Source organism: Osmia lignaria, chromosome 2 (genome assembly GCF_051020975.1).
Source record: "Osmia lignaria lignaria isolate PbOS001 chromosome 2, iyOsmLign1, whole genome shotgun sequence".
Lineage (NCBI taxonomy): Eukaryota > Metazoa > Arthropoda > Insecta > Hymenoptera > Megachilidae > Osmia > Osmia lignaria.
The window spans coordinates 12,832,296-12,853,095 of record NC_135033.1 but is presented as its reverse complement, the minus strand read 5'-3'; the positions used below and the strand labels follow the sequence as shown (position 1 = coordinate 12,853,095).

General features: G+C 38.5%; 1 protein-coding gene across 9 annotated transcripts in view; it reads left to right on the top strand.

The window, feature by feature from the left end:
- The first annotated feature begins 3,703 nt into the window (after positions 1-3,703).
- Positions 3,704-20,800, top strand: part of LOC117608685 (uncharacterized) — a 44,962-nt gene continuing 27,865 nt past the window's right edge. For 3 of the 9 annotated variants that reach the window (XM_034334162.2, XM_034334155.2, XM_034334159.2), the window contains exons 1-2: positions 16,730-17,533; positions 19,057-19,577. In XM_034334162.2, coding sequence (XP_034190053.2) covers positions 19,368-19,577 — 210 coding nt within the window. In that variant the 5' untranslated portion in view covers positions 16,730-17,533; positions 19,057-19,367. Of the gene's footprint in view, positions 3,949-16,726; positions 17,534-18,723; positions 18,898-19,056; positions 19,578-20,800 lie in introns of those variants that run through there. The other 6 variants (XM_034334158.2, XM_034334165.2, XM_034334164.2 and 3 more) reach the window with 6 other exon arrangements.

Here is a 20,800-nt window from a genome sequence, read left to right as displayed (position 1 = left end):
AAATTGTACTTGAAACTACACTACCTTACTTATTTTCCGTTTATATCGATATTTACTTCAAGATTATTGAACCCTTTTATGTTTTTGGTACTTTTTCTTATAATTTATTGTTTTAAACTGTAAAAGTTAATTTCCATGTTATTGACTATTCTGCCGATATAGATACGAATTAGAATAATATTTTTCTCATTTATGTTACTTTTGTATCGATAATTTCTTAAATAACATTATATATATATATATTTTTTTTTAATTTATTTCCTGTAATTCAGTACTTTGAATGGAGAAAAAAAGATCCTGATTTTTTTTCAATATGGCGTCTATAATCTTCAAAACATTTTAGCGGGAAATTCAAACATCCTACCTATTTTAGCCATCGTACAAGCTTTCGTTAGTCGAATTCAAATCAATTTTCACACGATGATTAACATGTCTAATAATACTATAAGCATTTAAATTTAATTAATATCGAATAATTCAAAAAAATTATTCCAAAATTTTTGTTCCAAGAAAATGCAGATTTTTACAGATATTGATTGATTGGGTGCAAATGATGTATTACTGAAGCATGTATTTGAAAAAATATGTTCTTTTTTGTTACAGGATTACATTCGAATAAAACAAAAAATAGCAGAAATGCAATATGCAGCTGTTAAATGAATCTTCGCCAAAATATACGTAAGTTTTATTATTATTATGAATAGTTGCACTATATTATTACAGTAAATGCAATATGGTAGAAATGTTACTGTTTTATTAATTACAGAATGGTCAACCAACGTTGATATTTCAACAATGAACATCAACTTACTAAGGGGATCATCATGGTGCCTTCTTTCCATCTACCTTTCAGCTACTCACCAGTTCGGTAAGTCAAAGAAATAAATTTTTTTTTAAATTTTATGTGAGCATAGTGATCCACGAGTAGATGTATGCTCGTAGAGATGGGATTAATTTTCATATTGTTATATTTCTTATTTGAAACTAGGGATTTCATGTCTCTTTTTTAAATAACTTGTAAAATGGAAGTTATAGTTATACTTGTAAAATTGAAAGCCACTATCCTCACTAAGTAGTTTGCTCACTTATATTAGTTTGTTCTTATATTAATCCTCCTACTGATGGATCCTATACTAGTATAGTATAAAATTCTATACTAATCCTACTATGTATGTACACGTTTGGTTCCTTAGAACGCGTAGAACCATGCTATAAAGGAATTTTTCAAAATTTCCTTATTTTTAACACCCTACTTTTAATTTTTATTTAAGATTCCCCAAGAATCATTGTAATGACCTAATACAAACCTTAAGGACACTTTTATGTCATTATATGGAATTTCCCACTTAGGGATGCTTTGAGCAGGACTAGCTCTCAAGCTTAATGACTACTATAAATGAGATAGTATCCAATGACAACTTCGAGTTTCATGATCACAGTATAGAATTGCTCATTCCGACAAAGTCCTTTTTATGAACAATGTACGATCCTTATTAAGGAGAAAAGGTTGATCATCGACGAGGTGGTAGAGTGAAATAGAGGGTAAGAGGGGCTGGAATAATGGGAACGGCGATGAGCCTCCTTTCACGTTGGAGAGAAGGTACGCTTCAGGTGCGTGAAGTTGAGATCGATATTGCAAGCAATTCCCTGGGTCATGGCATGCCCCTGCGGCAGCCATCGACTGCACGCGATCGTGCTAAAATTAAATGATGAAATTCATTCTTTCTTTTTCTCTCGTCTTCCCTAACCCTCGACATAATTCTGTTCTCCCTTTATTACCCTTCCCCTCTTTCTTTCGTATCCTCTTTTTAGGCTTTTACCCTCCCTTCTTTCTCGTATATATCAAGGTTTTATGTCTTCCGTTTTATTTCATTTGTCTCGTTCGTTATTTGGTCGTCGATCTTCGTTTTAACATTTTCTGAATTACATATATGTCATTGTTTATCGGTGACGTAACGCAGAGTACGTCATTCAAAGCGCCGTATGCGTTCTTGCATTGATTTGTAATATAAAGAGGAAATTAGATTTGCAAGTAGGATACACACACCCTCTGTTTGTACCAAACATGGGTTTAATTGTCTAACCCAGAAATGTCTAAACCCCTGAATGCAGTCTACCGAGAGATTACCTCACACCGTGTTCATTTATTCTTCTGTGAAGTTGTTAACGTTGGTACTGGTCGGTAAGTACTCTACCCTAAGAAATCGTACTTACCGACGTTCGTACCCCTTCACAGCTGCAACCCGAGAGGCACGAACACTGACGATGAGGTGGGGGAATCACTCGATAAACTAGGGTCAGGTTTGGGTGCCTCTGATTTAATCATTGCTATAGCAAAGATTTCGTTGAAATTAATGCACACTTAAGTACTTATGATATAACTCTTAAATATGTAAAGAGGTAATCAATGTTTAGGATCTTTAATTTCAAGTGTACATACAAAGAGTTGGGTTTGTTCAGTACGTCTGCCAGTGGGTGGTCCAGTTTTTGGTACATTGAAAACTGCATCCCTTGTTTTAAAAAAGCTAGGGAAAGATTAAGAATATTAAAAATTTTGCGATTCAAAAGAAAGAGTTTGGTATTTTACAGATAACATTAATGACTTTTTAGGTCAAATCAATTAACTCTGCAGAAATGCATCGAATGCACGCGATACTGCTAAATTTAAATCGACGAACTGCTTGGCACCTGTATGTATTTACATGCATTTTTGTACGACGTTAACTACAGTCAACTTGATAATTACTTATAATGGAATGTTAAGTGCTTTGGATGTTTCATTAAAACAAATGGGCTGAATTGCAATCTTTATAACCCATTATCGTTTTAATCTATTTAAAGTTTGAAATTATAGAGACATCCCTAGTCGAACTTAATTAACCGATTTCATTAAACGTTCATCGACCAATCAATCGAGCATTTCAATCGTTAAACAGGTACATACTATATTATGTGACACTATATTATTGGTCCATAAATTATTGCCGCATGCGAGTATAAATTCCGTGGGAAGTGTAGAAGTGACGACACAGTCGCTTTGTAATCTCAAGAGAAGCCATCGAGAAAGAAAATAGTTGATTGTCAGGCCGAAACGTATCGACTATATGTATAGCGCCGCGACCCGATTCTCATCGTCAGGCATAGTCCTCGGTGATCGTCGCTCACGCTCGTGAGCGTTCGGCCGTTTCTAGGCATGTCCGGGAATCCATTCTTGTGGTGGGGGGTGGTACCCTTATTGAGAGCAGGTTTGCTTCCAAAATCTGCCACGGAGGGAGGGCTCTATGGTTGTGCTCGTCGTGTTACAGAGAATTCGGAATAATAATTAACATATACGCTACTGTGGCGTGGGGTTTGCACCGACGACCTACGTATGTATGTACCCCCTTGATTGCAGCGCTGTAGGGCTAGCGGAGAATTCACGAAACTTTTGTTCTTCATTAAGTGAATCACTCCCACCAGCAGAGTTTTCAGACCTGTGTATACGATCGTACTTCTAGGCGAGTGTCTTCTTCGCTTCGAGTCTCATTGATCCCTCGGACGCGGTTGCGCGCAATGGTCGGCAGACGGCAGTGGTACTCGGCTCGACCAATCAGCTGTCGCGATTACCCTGACTGCGTCCGAGTCTCGTGGCCCTCGGCCAGCCGGTCTCTTGTTGTTTTCCATCGTAGGCTTCTCTAACCCATTCGCTTGTTCGCTGGTGCGCGTTCGAACGGCGATAAACGTCAAACGCGATCGTCGGGAAGGTTAAACGCGTCGACGACGGCGGTCACGGCGCGGCGGAGGCGATTAGTAACGACGTCCTTGGTGACAAGGTTCGAGCAGATCGTACGCCCCCTTCTTGTCGCCGCCGTCACCATGATACCGTACTCCACGTGCTTGTCTTTCGGGGGCCGACGCGACGCTCGTCGCTGGGTGGTCTTACACGACGAGTCCTCCTCTCCCTACCCGGTGAGTCGCAGTAACGAATACGCACGAGCACGCACGACGTGTCACGTTCAGCTGAAAAGACGCGCAACTGCCGCTATTCGAAATCTTCCTCTATTTTAGTGCGATAACAGCCGAATGAAGGGGAACAACTCGTGTTTCAGCACACCGTGTTGCTGCACATATGTATCATTACACACATTTACTAGAGAAATAAAGCGAGACAGAGAAAGAGAATAACGCTTCGATTCGCGTGCGCAACAATGCCTCCGGGTTCGATGAACGTCTTCGATTTCCTTGATTCTTTAGCTTTTGTCCAAGAATGTATATACATATGCACCTGTCAAAGAAATTCGAGCGATTTCTCATTGGACGTATTACATTCGATGCCTTTAAGTCCTCTGATCGTTATACATATTAATGTTTTTCTTAAAAAATTTTGAAAATTAAAAAGGAAGCTTTTTATTGGAGTATGCTCATCAGCAGAACGTGCCGTATGCTACTGATAAGGTCCTCTTTTATATTTAGGCACTTAGAATGTCCTAAGATATTCCAAATTTTAAGAATAACAGAAAAATATTCAATAAACATATAATAAGTTATTTAAAGGATGAAGGAAACGATCGTGAACCTGCTCTTGTTGTTAGCATGTAACAATTTCATCTTGTATTAGACGTATTAGACTTGAAGTGTATTAAACTTGAAATTCACTTACCGCTGACCCTCTTGATAATTAGGGTGCTAATTAATTTTTGTCTTGATTATTATTACCGATCTATTTCTACATTGAGCAGTATGCTCGATAATTTCCTGTTAGGAACGCCTCATGCTTACACGCATCACACACGCACGCGCGTGCACCTTACTCTATTGCTTCGAAAGCCAATGAATGTATGTACATACATACATAAATACATACATATATGTATAGCTATACATAGGTATCACATAAATAAAAAGACTGCGAAGAATGCCATATACCATTGACGTTCGATAATTCCCCATTTGTTAAAAAGACTTTTGAGTTTCGCGGTACTGGACGCTGTGGGTGGTTGGACACTATCCAGTAATACCGTACGTTGTGACCACGCCGCTTTTCCGCGACAAGTATGTACAACCTACCGATCAATATTATTTTTTGTTTCATAAATCAAAATTCAGGCAAAACAAATCACAGGACATAACAGATGATAAATCACTCGACACTGTCGATGAATCTGCAGTATTTGTCTTTCGATTATTGATGAAGTGTTAAAAGTGTAACATACTTTTGGATACTGTTAGTTATCAGTTTAAAGTCTCTGTTTTATTAAAATTGCACAAAAACGGAGTAATATTCTTATTTCATTTATTTCAACACCTTACATTTTGTGTAAATGAATAATTCACAAAAAAAGAGAAGAGGAATTGGGTTGGGGTTGATATTAACTTTTTGAGCAAACATAAAAAGAACTAATCGAAAAATATATTACTAAATAATTCTAAAAAGAAGAAGAAAATTTTTGCTAAAAGGTATTTTTCTTAAACTTAAACTTATCCTGCAAAAAAACTAGCGATAAGTAGATGATCCATTTTCATGTGAAATAGATGATCTCTAGATAAAGAGAATATAACAAAAAGTGAAGCACCGAAGAAATGTAGATGATCCCTCTTCTCAATGACCGATTGAATTTGTATAAAAACGGTGAAGTACATAAATCTATCACACTTTACTCGTCAAGTCTGATAACTTTATTCTTTTTCTTATCGTTTTCTTGCAATCTAACCTTAAATTTATCTTCATACTCGTTTATTTTGTATTCATAGTTGGAAATGGACTTATGTACTTCGTTACTATTAAAAAAAAAAACAAAAAAAAAACATTATAATAATCACGTATTTGCATCTTCACGGTTCGTTCACATGCTCTTCTGCTCTCTTTATTTTTCATTATGTCGATCAATAAATACTTCCTTGTAGTTTTCTATTTTTACATACTTTGCATACGTTGTTCCATTATCAGATAAGTGTTCAACAAAAACAAGTTAATAATTTGTAATGCATCAGTTTTTTTTATTATTCTTCGTATCTCTAAAAGATTACAATACTTTTCATAATGTTTAATATTTTAACATTTAATTCAGGAACGTTCGGCGCTAAAAATACTCTGTTTTCGAATTATAATTTTAAGATAAAATCGTCAGCACGGAAAAAATTGTTGCAAGAGAGACAATATAATGTCTGAAGAAACATAAAAATCACATCTATTTACGAGAGAATACAAATCAACAAACCAGTTAAATTAACATAAACAAGTCAGGTTGTTTATCAATCGTATTAATTTTCGACCTAAATTCCTTTTTTTTTCTTTTTTAAATAGCGTGACGCATGAATATAATTTGTGCAAAAGTTTCGTCTATATCATTCATTGTCTAATTTTACAATCTACTTGTTTTCCTAGATTCGTCACCTGATCATAAATTAGAGCGTTCAGGAAGTGAAAAAAAATTCTGTAACCTTGACATCCATATTCATTATTCGAAATGCGGCTACGGAATGAATGCGGCCCAAATTGCACGTGCAAAGTTAATAAATTAATTGAATTCTAGAAAAAGAGAACAGGAATGCAAAATACTTTTTATTGTTGATTTATGTAAGTAAATAAGCTTGGCTGAATAAGTTAGTTGAAAAATTGTTAAGTTTGCATGCTAGCTTCGTTAATATATGATGAGCGCAATGAATGGTAATTGCTGTTGGCAAAGCAGTAATGCAACGGGGGGGCGGAAGGATTAACTGACTCCTTATTAAGAAATGAAAAACTTGTTTGAGATAAAGAAAAATAAAAAAAATTAAACTTAATATTATCATGATGCTAATTAGGTATATCATTTTTTCACCCCTTTTTCAAAAATTGCAATTCTTTTTCTACTCGTACATTTGAAGGAAACACGAGATGACGAGCAAGTTATACAAATAACGGAAATAGTTGGAATAGAATATCAGGCAATAAAGATGTAGGGAAAGGAGGCGAAGGACAACGTCGAAAGTACTACGTAAGTACGTAAGTACTACTTACCTCTACTGTCTGTCCGAGCTACTCTTAAGGGTGTCGTTTCTTCTCCTCAAGGTCGGTCCAAATGCTCGATGAAGCGATTAAAAATGAAAGTAATAAATTGGTTTAAAGTGCTTTCAAGATGGCAATCATGGCATAATGGCAAATCATGAGATGGAGGAAATGGAAAAGTACCATCCTGGAGCGCTCCATAGACCCAACCGAGCTAGGCTTTTTTCCCTTCTCTAGTTGGTCTCCCATTGCTTTCGTTCGAATCTATCCGATCGGTGGTTTCTTCTCCTTATTCGTAAATCTTCGATTACTTGCTAATGATCTTTGATAAAATCGTTACAAATTTCAGGTAGTCGATAGTAAATTATTGTTTCAAACAAAAAATCCAAAAAGTATTTCTTATGCATTTTTCTTTTCATCTGCAACAGTTTACATTGAAGAAATGAAAAAAAAAACAACTGAAAAGTTGGAGAAAAATTGAAAATACATTTTAGATAATACATTTTATCTAATATGGATAATACATGTTACAGTGTACTTTTGGTATATTTTTTTGCTGCGTATACATGGGGTCATAAAGTGTCTTCCATTTGGTCAGGAATCGAGGAAACAGGTTCAATTCTATTGACCACTTACGATCGTGTTAACTACACTTCACGTGGGTGTTGAAACAAGTTTACGCAACGATACCATTTGCTACTAATGCGTTTTTAGACTTTGCGGCACGTTAGCCCATAAAGAAGCCGCAGGGGTGCCGTACAATGCGGAGAATATAGGAATTCATGGGGTTGTACGACGGGAATGAAAGGGCAAGATAAAAAGGTTGGAGAGAGAAGGAGATACACAGGGAAGGGTGAGAGTAGCACGAAGGTGCTACTCGCATTGTCGTCGCGTTACCTTTATTAACTACATTTAATAAAGAGTTTTAAATATATTATTGAAGGGTCCGAAACAATCGCTTATGTAATTCATTTTATTACTCAAGCAGGCAGGCTTTATTTTCTAATTTTAGATATCGGCGACTGGTCACTGAATCGTAAAATATGCGTTTTGTCTTCGTTTCAGAATCCATAGACTAAAATGATGTAATTGAATCGGAATTTTAGTATCGCCATTGAAACTGATTTATGCCGCAAGGTGTCTTTCACTGTCATTCTATTGTCTCGTGAATGTATAAAGTGTAGATTTTATAGAACAGTGGTTCTTAGCCTTTGATGTTGCATACATACTGGAACGCTCCTTCTATAATTAAATAAATACAATAAATGGATATAGTAAGCAATTTAACAAAATTTATAAAATTATAAATATTTAATTGAATAATCGATGAGATGGTTGTGTCTGTTTTGAAATTTCATGGATGACCTCTCGGGGTACGAGTATCCTATGTTGAGAACCCTCACTGTAGAAGATGCTGCGTGAATCAGCCACCACCATTTTTTAACTGGTGTTGATAGTTTAACAAAAAAAAAAAAAAAAATGTATATAAAGATAACAACTTTTTTCCAACAAAGATGAAATTATCTTGTGTTTTTTGACTCTTGAATAGCAGAGTCTGGGTCAATCGTGTCCAAACTTAGAAAACAAATACAAGAACATTAACCTAAATTTAAATGTATAATTTTTAAATTAAAAGGTGATCAGGAATTTACCTGAATTTAACGTTGATTCCAAAAATATAAATTTAGAGATTTTTTTATTAAAAAATAAAAAACTGTGACTGTGACGAAATCAATGAAATACTATGGATGATAATTTTGCCAGATTATTAGAGATGTCTGAAAAGTCATGGCGACAATTACGAACACCTTGTATAATGACGTTTCTGCTGACTATGAGAAACGGGGTGTCGAAATGGATTAAAGCATGATACGACATATTATCGTTGTTGTCACACTGGCAATCTAGGTGTTAATACACCCCACTGGCTGTGGATGATTCGCCACGGGGAAAAATAAGATATAATATTTGGCTGGAAGGAAACGTGGTCTCGCGATACGTATTAATAAAATCGTATTTATGAAGAAGAAGAAGAAGAAGAAGAAGAAGGAGGAGCTGTTTGCTTGCCACGTTCCGGCAGAATTGAGCCGTATCGTATGTAAATTGAACAGCCGTCTGATATAAATTCCGAGGAATGCGACATCTTGAGAAACGATAGAAGAATGCGTTTGTACGGAGGCCAAAATTCTTCTCGAACTGCGTTGGAGAGTCAGTTCGCGGGTAATTTAGTTGATGGTGCTGCGCCCTCGATGAAGCACCCTCACGAGGAACGATTCGTAGCCTCCTCAGAGACCCGAGGTCGATTCTGCCTGTTAGTAAATATTACTTAACATTATTACCTGTCGCCGCGGCGCGGCGGGGTGACGTCATCTCAATGGACTAACGAACGAGGACGTTCGTTCTCGTTGCGTATCGCAGCTTTTTTACTCGATTCGACTTGATTTCACCCTTTCAAGAGTAACAGGTACTTCCGGTAGCAATGATCAGAAGTTTTAGGTAGTTTTAGGTCGTTTTAACCCCTTAAGTAGGTACTATTAACGAACTATACGTGGGTATACATTCGCGATTTCTGAAAAAGCCTCAAGTCATTTGGTCCAAGTTTTGATTCTTTATAATAATTATAATTCGTTTTTCAACCTTTTGACGTTTCTTTTTTATTTCATTTCGTGATGAAATATAAAAATAATATAAAATAGTAAGTAGAAAGCATCTCAATTTGAAAATTAATTATTCCTATTCTTAATAATTCCACTTTTAATATGTCTGACTATTTATATCTATTTCCACTGTGATGGTCAACGTGTCAATGGAACGTACTAATTGTAAGTAAGTTAAGTACGTTAGTATCGGCATGGCACGATCCTATTCTTACAGCGGTTTCCCCACTACTTCCTACGAGTCGATCAGTAGAGTAGACATATGTATTCCCAAACAAGCCCGACGGAAACGTTCGAGCCTGTTTTACTACTTGCTGCCTGCTGCCTGCTGCCTGCTGCCTGCTGTCTGCTGCTGACGCGTGAGTTAAAGTATAGAGCAAATATGGATAACACGTAGTAAAATGAATATGACCGGTAGTCCGGTCGAGGCGACTCGTGAGGATAATTAAGAGCTCGAATTACTACATATTACCTAGGGAAATTTCCCTGATATTATAATAAAAATAACGCACCGGTATATGCAAACTTTTTACTTTGAAAAAGGCCTTGAGCCAGCTCTCCGTATACCATTTCTAACCATTTCTACTGCGGTGGTAGTCAACGCATCAACACATTATTTTCAGCATCGAAGCATTGATGTTATGCAAGATAAAATTATTCGTCGAGTTCGTGTGCAATAATAAACTGTACTCTTGTGATTACGAAATGGTAAATTGATACTATGTTTCATTTGGCAGAACGCTTAGACGCGTCTGCAGAGTCTAGCTATACTGAATACGATAAGCTATAAATCGTGCGTTATTCTTGATCGCTTATTTATTTTTAAACACGAGTCGCATAGTTTGCACAATAGTAAACAGTTGCTCGCTTAGCACAAAATCACTGTGCTTCACTTGACTTGACGTTTTTTATCAATATGTTAATAAATGTATTTTTCGACGTACATACCTACATATGTATATGTATAATGTAGATATGATTAATGTGCATGTTGGTGCCTACAGCAGTTTTTGTCCAACTACATAATCCTTTAAACCCTTTACGGCTCAAGGAATGATTATATTGTATATTACATAATAGTTGACGTGGTAAGAAAAAAAAATAAAGCGATCAGAGAGCAAGCAACCCTTGTAATCGTGAATCCGCCCCGCTAATTATACTGTTTCCTTTCAAAGCATTCCAATTGGAAACGTTTACACAAAGATCGACGGAATCCTGAGAATGTCGGTAAGGAGAGGGATTCGATGTCTCTCCTTTGTACAGGTAACTAGAAAATTAAGAGGAGCGTGGGAACTTGTTCTCAAAGCGAAAGCGGCATATCGACGACGTTGGAAATGCTAAAATCAACAAGGAGGTTACAGTCTTGAGAAGTAGGGGAATTGCATAGGAGACATTTTCCTGAAACAGGAATGACGTACAATAGCGCGCAACCAAGGTTTCCTTCGATTAACCCTCGCTCTTTGAATGCAGAGTCATTTTGAGCTAGTATACATATGTATACTGTATAGGAATATACTCATAGTTATACTATGTACCTACCGATCACAAGACTAGTCCCGTTAGAATATAATTAGACTTAACATTGTTTGCCCCTGAATTTTTTTCTAAACTAGTATGAAAACTTTTCAAGACGCTTCTGTTTCAATAAATTGGATCCCTATCTCTTGGGATAATACGTACGATACATTGTTATAACCGAGAATGCCGTATAATCGATGATTTCTGACATCGTACCCTTTTCAGAGTCTCCCTTATTTCCTTGCGACTCGCGTATAAACCCTCGGAGAATCGACGAGATACTTTCAGGGAGAAAAGGAGGAAAAGTTATACCTTGCGAGTTGAGCTCCCGATGAAAAATATTCCCCATCAACGAACTGTATCTACCAAGGAAATGGAATTCCATTGTACGCGTTCGCCTTGATTTAGGGTAAGGGATAGAGCACTTCCTAAGCGGTAAGATTTAAGGAAGTCGACATTTCTGTGTTAAATTACATGTCAGAAGAAACTTCAGGTTTCATTTTTCAATGACTTCCGTAATTATTGGACTGTGGTTGTTCGTGCACCTAAAGTTCTAATACACATCAATCAAAAGATTAATATTCTCAAAGCCATAAACAACTGTTGGCGTAAATTCGTCTTTCTGGGGTGGGTCAGATTCCTTAGAAATTTCGACATTTTCAGGATCTGGAATTTAGTAAGTCTAAATTGTCCCTAAAATCTGAAATTCTGGAAATCTGATGTTTTGTAATTTTTGAATTAAGGAGTGGCCACTTGAAATTTTGGCCACTCTACTCGATGTAATTAATTTTTCATTTCGGATAAAACTGTTGGCTTTCTTTTCTTCAGAATTATCCTTTTACATAAAAGAGTAGATCGTGTCCTATTTCCACGCACACCTGATACCTTCGTCTCAAAGAATTACGTACCCTATCAGAAATTCTTGGACTGTATTCCAACTACTTTACCAACATTTCATATTTCCTTATGTAATTCATCTGTATTATTGATTGTCGAAGAGCATACTATGCTCTTATAGTGTAAGACTGAAATTGTGACACGACGGAACCCCAACTCATTTTACATTCACCGTTTGACGGTATATAAATAGTATCTTTGATGAAAGATGGATTGGCTAGGGTGAACCAGTGCCAGCCTCTTCAATCTTCTCATTTCAATCCCGTAAAGTTTTTTTTGGTGGGAATTTTTCAAAAGAACATCACCAACACATTAAATATCATTCCTACATATTATATTACATTACATACAGAATAATTTGAATACCGTTGTACATAAGTATGTTCTTCATTTTCAAAAATCAATAATAATTCGAATTTAATTAAACTTCCTGAAAGCTTGCAAGAAAGAATATCGAATATCCATCAATACCTGTAAGCCTCCGATGATAAACCTTGGCATCAGCAGTATTTTCTTTACTGTACAAAAATTCTCGATATACCTCGCGTATAACAGTATATGTATAACGATCTCGTAAGGCTGGATCCGGGGCTCCAGCCGATGAGTAGCAATGCGCGCGCATTCTTCCCAGGAACACCTTTTCCACGTCCGTTCTCATCCCCCGGGCATGGCGAATCACCCCTAACCCTGCCGCAGGTCCACCATTGGCAAATTCGAACGCGAGCTGTAGAATTTGCGGCGTCGGGTCGCGTCGCGTCGCGTCGCGTCGCGTCGCGTCGCGTTCTTCTTTTTTTTTCCTTCTTCTCCACGAGCAAACTTATACCCAAGTATTAATAACGTTACACACAATATTCGCGGTGACGTGTAGTTTAATCAACTATTAGAGAGTTTCAAACGAGCTGAGTTTTGACCTGGCTCCGCGCGATTTTGTTTTCTCACCGCCTGTTGGGACTTTGACATTTCGGCCGGTTCTGCTCGCTCGGAAACTCGTATGTCGAGGTTAGCTATGCAAATTTCGGGACATTGTTGCACTGGTCCAGAAGAAACTTGGGTCCTATTATTATTTTCGATATTGTAACAGAGGGATTCAATTTTTTACAATTAGGTAATATTGCTATATTAAATATTCAAACTGCTGATGAACTGCTCATTTTTACAATTAATTATACGAAAAAATAGTTTCACTGCAATTGAAATACTATAACTGCATAATTACATAAATACTATAATTACAATATGTAGGTGGCTAATCAAAATTCCAATTTTTTTAACTCTACCTATTTCTTCAACATAACTGAATGTCATCGATTATAGCTAAACATTATGAAGCTTTATTGCGACCATTATTATTGAACACGTCATTTCGTCATTTCCCTGTTTCTTTCTGTACACGGCTATAGTTCAGGTAGAATGACATGCAATTTATTTGAAGAAGGACCGTGTGACACTCGAATTCAGAGGTGAAACCAACACACGTTACACGATCATTCCTCTCAAAGGTACTATCCCATAAATCCTGAAATGGCTAATCGATTTAATTATAAACGGAAGTAACTGGTTTTCTTTCACGAGTTCGCGCTGGTAAACAAATTATCCTTATCCGAATGAAAGTTGAAGAAGTAGAAAAGGTCATAACGAGTAACCAGACAGTAAGAACGATAGATACGAAAAGAGAGAACAGATAGATGGAATAGTTTCATAGCACCTACCTTGAGTTGAGTAGGGGAGAGAGAGAGAGGGTGAGATAGGGTGGTTGCAGTTGCGAGGTCAATGACCGACCAGCAGAGTCGCCCCAACAACGGTTGAATCCAACCCACGAAACGGACAGAGGTTCTCACTATCAGTTAAACATTCTTCTCTTTTCTTCTTTTTACCCATCTTTGTGGACTCGATTGTTCCTGTTACTCTCTGTCAGAATATACTCTTTGATATCCGTAGATCTGTAATTAAAGGATCATTCAAACAAACAGATAGAACAAAGTACATGTTAGCCTTTTATAGAGAAGAAAGCTATTTAGGGAAGGAGATCTTATCAATCATCTCGATACTCGACAATTACCAGTATTTGGTGTAGTAATTATTTCAAAGCATTATTGGAGTGACACTAGCCCCTCTAACGGACAGTGAAACAGTGAAACAGTGAAACATAGAAAAGTACCAAATTCACTTTTTTTGGACACAATAATTATGATAAATTTTGATATTTGACGAATAATAACCAGCTAGAGTTACCCTATGTAAGTAATTCCAGCTGCTAGTTATACGTCGAAGTATGTACCTTGACAAAGTCAAGGAAAGCAGTACTCGTATTTCTACCACGGTAATAGATATGTACTTGTACTGCTTTACGTACCGTCTATATTTGGACTCCTTAGTTGAATTTCTAAATACTCGAGCCGTCTATTTCAAAGTTTCGTTGCGTGAAACGTTGTTGAACTGTAGCGGACCTGCTTTACTTCTAAGGTCAGCATACGGATTAAATTCTTACTTGTTTGTAAAAATAAGCAATAATCAAGTAGGAACGTTTCTACGACAAAGAAGTAATATTTTTTTACAATTCCACTAGAGGTGCTACATGCTTTTGATAAAACGATCCTAACAGCCGTTAAGTATGTCAATCTCATTCAGGATCTAGATGTAATTCTCTAAAGCGGATTGTTGCCTAAATTCCCTAGTCATTGATCAGCTGGAGCATAGCCAGTCGTGTTCGTTACAAACGTATTCAAGGATCGTGACAGCTATCATGAAAAGTGTTTCGCAACGAGCCGCGAAGGAAGTCAGAAGGAAGGAATGAGGTTTCTATGGCGCTGCCTAGGTTTAACGTAAAAGAGAATACAGGTCAAGTCTTTTTATAGCGGCAAGGGCAATCTCACGATAATGCAGCCCGATTTTCTCCCTTTGGGATTGTCGTTGCAAAGAGGAGCAGTAAGAGAAGGAGAAAGAAAGGGTTCACTGAAAACATACCGTTATTTTCTTTATCCGCAATTGCCCCAGAGAGAGAATCTCACCTTGGATCGTGTACGCTCTGTTACGTGTGTTTTCAGGGTCATACTTGGGCGACCTGATGATGAAACGAGAATTTCTAGATGTTTAGGAAATAATATCTCGTACAATAGCTTTCTCGGAGATGGTCTCGTTCAGATAGCTTCTTGAATGAGAATGGACCTTCTGAAGTAAAGTATCAGGCATGGTAGCGTTCCCTAGGGAAAATGGCGACGTAGGGAAAGAAAGTCCCCCTAATCGCGCGACACTATTCGAAATTTTTTATATTTTCTTTTGCTTAAAATAATCCAGTGACAAGAATATTGTTTTTTAGCTGCATTGTTTTAGCTAAATCGTTAAGTAAAGTGTTGATACCGTTTATTTTCTGTCTTTTAACATACTCTTCAATGTTATTTCAGCAGGTAATCTGAATTCGTCTATCGTTTCATGGAATAGACGAGTTGCATCCGCGTTTTCGATACGTGCGAATACGTTATCTGGTTCAATTGTACATGTAGAACTGGAAACGTTTATCGATTTTTCATCTGGCCATTTCTGGTATCTATGTAAAGTGCAGAGATAGGTATGGACATCACTATAATTTCAACGACGCATCGTCAGGGGTATTTTGTAAATCTACGAGCACTTGGATTTCACCTGTAATTTATCGCGGAATAAATGTAAGAATGCGATATGTAAATAATTAAATACGTTCGCATATCTGTTTCTGAAAAAGATTTCGATGAAATTGCCATTTGCAATAATAATTAATAATGAATGTTGGTTACATTTGATTTGGATGATAAATGAATTTTAAATTATTTTTGAATTAATTATGGGGTCCACGGTTATTATGTATCTAAAAATGAGTGACAAATACGTCCATTCAGGTAAACTGAACGTTTATTATCCAAGGTAATTAAAAAGGTAATAAAATTGCGATGTCCAAAGTTGAAATGATAGATATCTGACCTAATAGTTGAAATGATTACTCGAAGTATGTAGCTTCTTTACTGGTTCTTTCATACAACTGACGTTATAGATCAAGGTCATGTTATTTAAGATATTTAAGATTTTTAATTCTCCAAGTTTACCCACAAAGCAAATTATAACATTTTGACAGCCATAATCGTCATTGAATTTATGACCTTGAAAATGTTATGTACCTTTTTAATATCTAAACAAAGTCTATTAATAAAAATTGTATTTTAATTCCATTAATGTACGCCGGAAAATGATTAATTTTCAGATTAGTAATTATTGATAACTGGTACATTAGCTAGAAATCGACTAAAGGATGATAAGGTAAAACACTACGTATTGTAGTCACGAATACGTGACATCAGCCATTAAAATGTGGAGGATTAGAAGCTATCCTAGAATATTTATTTTCGTTAAAACCTTCGAACCTACGCCCATATTTTAATCAACAGAATTCGATTGGGCTTGGAGAGGATTAAACTTGTCTCGCCACCTTTTAACTCCCCACCGTTCATCTCTAAATACCCGATTCAATTCCTCCGACCATTGAATTAGACACGGACCATAAATCTACATATCCGCGAACTTCCCCTCCGAGCTTAAAACAGCAACGTAGTCGCGCCATCGATATGCGCTTCCAGGTTATAAATCTGTAATGAATCGATAAAAACGAAATTCTTATGACCGCGAAATCGTTGCTGCCCTCAGCCTTCGCGGCCGAGGGTAGCAAGTGACTCGCATGACGTGCGTGTGTAAATACGTGGCGGCTACGTCGTGACCGTGTACGCGCGACGACAAGAGGAAGGAGAGGGATCCGTTATTGATCTTCTCTGCTCGTGTACGAGAGAGAGTTCCCTCTCTTCTGTGAGGAGAAACGTATCGGAAGAAGGCGAGAAGCAACCGCATCGGGCACTCGCGACGAGAGCCCGACGCGAAGTGAGAGCTACTCTCGTCGCATCGCGTCGCGTCGCGTCGCGTCGCGTCGTGTCGGTAGTCCGTCGTCCGTCGTCCGTCCCGAGTAAGCGTTGCGCGGTTCGGAGTTCGGCTAGCCTGTCCGGGAAGCGTGGCTAGGTGGCGAACAGGGCCGAATAGCGACGAAGACGATCGAACGTAGCCGAGCTCGACATCGGCCGTCTTGTCGTTCGGATCTAGTGGTTCAGTGCATGCATAGCGGCCGGCCGGCGTGCATAGTCGGTTGATAACGGAATTGGAACCTTCTTTCGGCCCTAAATCATCGTTTCGGGGGGGATTATTTTTCTATCGCTGCGCTTTTGTTGTATGGAAAGGTGTGCGAAGTAGGGGCGAAGCATCGAGGAAAGGCGCCGTCGTGCTCGCGCTCTCGTCGGCACCGGGCCTCGGGGCCCGGGGGCCATCCCGTAACACGCGGTTATGGAGTTCCTAGGCTCGTCCCGGTTAGGAACCAGCTACAATATCTGTGCGCGGGCGTTACCCCGTCGGTTTTCTTCTCGCGTACTAGTCAGCAATTCCGCTGCGACGACAGCCAAGCCCTGAATCAAGCTCCGTGTCAAAGGTATCATCGCACTCGCATCCCATTTATCGCGACATTTTTCATGCTCGATGGGACCTCGCGTCTGCTCCTTTAATTCTCGAGAAAGACAGGTTTTCAACGAAGAGAAATACAATTTTCCTCCTATCGATAACGGCTAACCCGATTAAGCACGTTGTGCGGTTAACGCATGATCGAAAACACGAAGAATCGTGCTTTTCTTAACGGTAACAACACCATCCGTCTCCTATTCGCACATAGCATAGACAGGGAGCGCAGAGACGGCATACAAACGTGGTCCCCCTTGTCCCATCTTTTTTTCTACGCCTCTTTTGCCTCGCGTACGTTCTTTCAGAGCGCACTTTCGTCACACGGTTATAATTGCAGCTCCGTAGGCTGCGAAAAATCTCGTTTAAAAATCGAGGTCAAAGGGAACAAAGATTCTTGCTTCCGTGCTCTCCTATCTTATCGAGAGAAAGGGGTAGCTGGAGGATTTCCTTGTTTACCGAACGACCTATCAGATGCCCCCCCCCCCTCACCGTCATTAACGACGACGTAAACGAGGATCGACGATGTGCCTAGTTAGAGAAAATCGCGATCACGATTTTTTTTGCTTTTTCACCTTACCAAGCACGTGCGATGCAGCTTCCATCCGTGGCTAAATTCACGTTTCCGTTTCTCAACGAAGACGTGTATGTACGCGAGCATATACATACCTATTGATTCTTGCTTTATTTCTATCGAATCACTGCGGTCAGAATCTTCTCTGTTCTGCTTTTTTCCCCCGATTTTCATCGCAACACATTTCACTCGTCACACTTTTCACAGAGACATCGTCGTGGTATTATTCGAAAGGTCGAACGGTGTGTACCTTCCTGCTTACCGATGGATATTCGACACCGTCTCCTACCGAATAGTTGAATCGTTTACAATTTGGAATTGCTTCGACGGTGGTTTAAACTGTTATGAAAAATTGTCGAGCGATTTAACACGTTGACTGCCTTGACGTTCGCAGCTGACTAATCGAATAATTAAAAAGCACGAGAGGAAAGAAGAACCCGAATACCATTAACATTTAGAAAGTAGCAAAATAAAATAACACTATTTTCGTGTTAATCAGACGCGTTGATAAGCATTTCTGGAATGTAACCTTGTAACACTTGAGAAACTGTTGATTAATTATAGAAAGATTTTTTAAAAAGTCCGAGTTATTGTACTAAATTTAATGAAAAAATAAAAAAAAAAAAAAAATGAGTGTATTTCCAAAAGCTTTGAAAAAGTATGAAATTTCGAATGACGTTTAAAGTGCTTCGAAGCGATTATCTATTATCCTCGGTGTACCTTTCTTTTCTCTGCATTGTTCATCGGTACACGATGTTCCATTCACGGTATGGTTAGACACTATCGGACGTAACTCCATGCCAATCGATAGTTCTCCGAGAGATAGGGCAGCTGGAGCTCCTCCCTCGACTTCTCGCGAAATCTGTGGACCTGTTTCCGATTCCCGATTCCCGATTCCCGATTTCCAACGTGGTTTTCTGGTGCAGGTGATATGCTCGTCGGAAGAAATGCTAGCCTGAAACGCACGGTGAAAACGGGAGATCGTTGGTGGAACGAGTCGCGAATACGAGCGAACGATCTCTGACAATGATGACCGAAAGATGAAACGGAATCCTTATGGTGAAATCTGCTAGGAGGGAACAGTTGTATCGAATAAAAATAGAGGAGAGAAAGGGGGAATAAAGGAAGAGGTAGAAAACTGGCGTCCCAAAGACGTGACGGTGGATCCCGCGGGACTCGGACCCGTCGACGGACAAATGGTGGTGGATCCTTGTCGAGCCGTGGAAGCGCGACGGGTATGCAATGCGGCCTGTGCGCCGTCGTCGCGGGACTCTTTCGGAGAGCCATGTGTATCGCGGGCAGCAGACGTGGTTCCGGGGAATCCTGCTACCAGGAACTCACCACCGAGGCTCAGGTGCGACGGCACTCGCAGGTCGCGCCCATTGAGACCGGCCTGAAAGCGGCTGAGATCGCCGAACACGTTAAAGAGGCCGTTCAGACGCAGGAGGTGAGAATTTTACGCTCCGCATACCTACCCATTGCTTTTTAACCTTTTCACACGCGTGTTGTAGACGGATCTTTTTAGGAAATATCGAGTACCTACCTATCTGGTATCAAAAAGTAAGGCTACCTTAATAATGATTTCAACGAAACAAATGATATCGAAACATATAATAAAATACTTGAGAAAAATGATGTAAACGTAAATGGCTATGAGACATTAAGATTAACCGTTCGTGAAAGGTTTTCATATGCTCGGAACACATGGGTTCATTAAGTTTCTCGCATATACAGGCTGTCCGCGCTATTAGTTCCCCGTGGTTTATCTTGTAAGTGGTAGGTTCATGAAAGAAATAAAAAGGATCCGATGTGTATCCTTCGTTCCTACCTGTTTAAGACATTAAAACTCTCATATCGCAGATCATTGAATTTATCATCTTGATAGCTGCTTTCATGGGGTGTCAAAAAATTGTAGCTATTACTTTGAAAAAATTCATGTTATTATTATCAGATGGGAGGCATTCTAATTTTGACCCAGCTACCTCTATGATATACATATACTTAGAAAAATCCTTTTATAGGATAGTCATGTATATTTATTAGCTTAGAATTAGATTTATCATAAGATTCTCTAGATGAGTATTGTATGATCTTAGAGATCAGGACTTGGCAGATTGAATTTATTCTCATAATCTCGTATACAGTCTTTGTTGGATGGATTTGTAACTGGAGGAAGCGAGTTTATTGTCAACCCAGATATAATCAGTCTCTTTGTCTGTAAGCCATCTATTAATCAGCCAAAGAGAATGCACTATCTTTTGTGAGATGTTAAAGGATCAATGCACATTATAAGCTATTGCAGCTTGGCAGCAGAGCCAATTAGAAATAAGAGAATTAAAAATGCAAATTCAAATTATGATTTCAGTTCGAATAACGAATTTTATATTTAGTTGTTTAACACGTTTCAAACGAAGAAAATGTCCATCGAAAATCTGAAATATTTTCAAGCAGTTCGATGGATACTGGCATCGATAGGTGCGATAATGTTTGTTGTTTCGTCAAGTGGCTCTCGTTCGTGCCTCGTATTGCAGCATGGCTCTCTCACCCTCTCTCTTACTCGGTGAGAATTTTAAAATTAGACCTTAAGGTCAAACGTTGGTAGCTGTCGTCATCGTCGTTCCTGACCTAGACTCGTTGGGGTGTAAACTTCGGCACGTAGTTACGGATAAG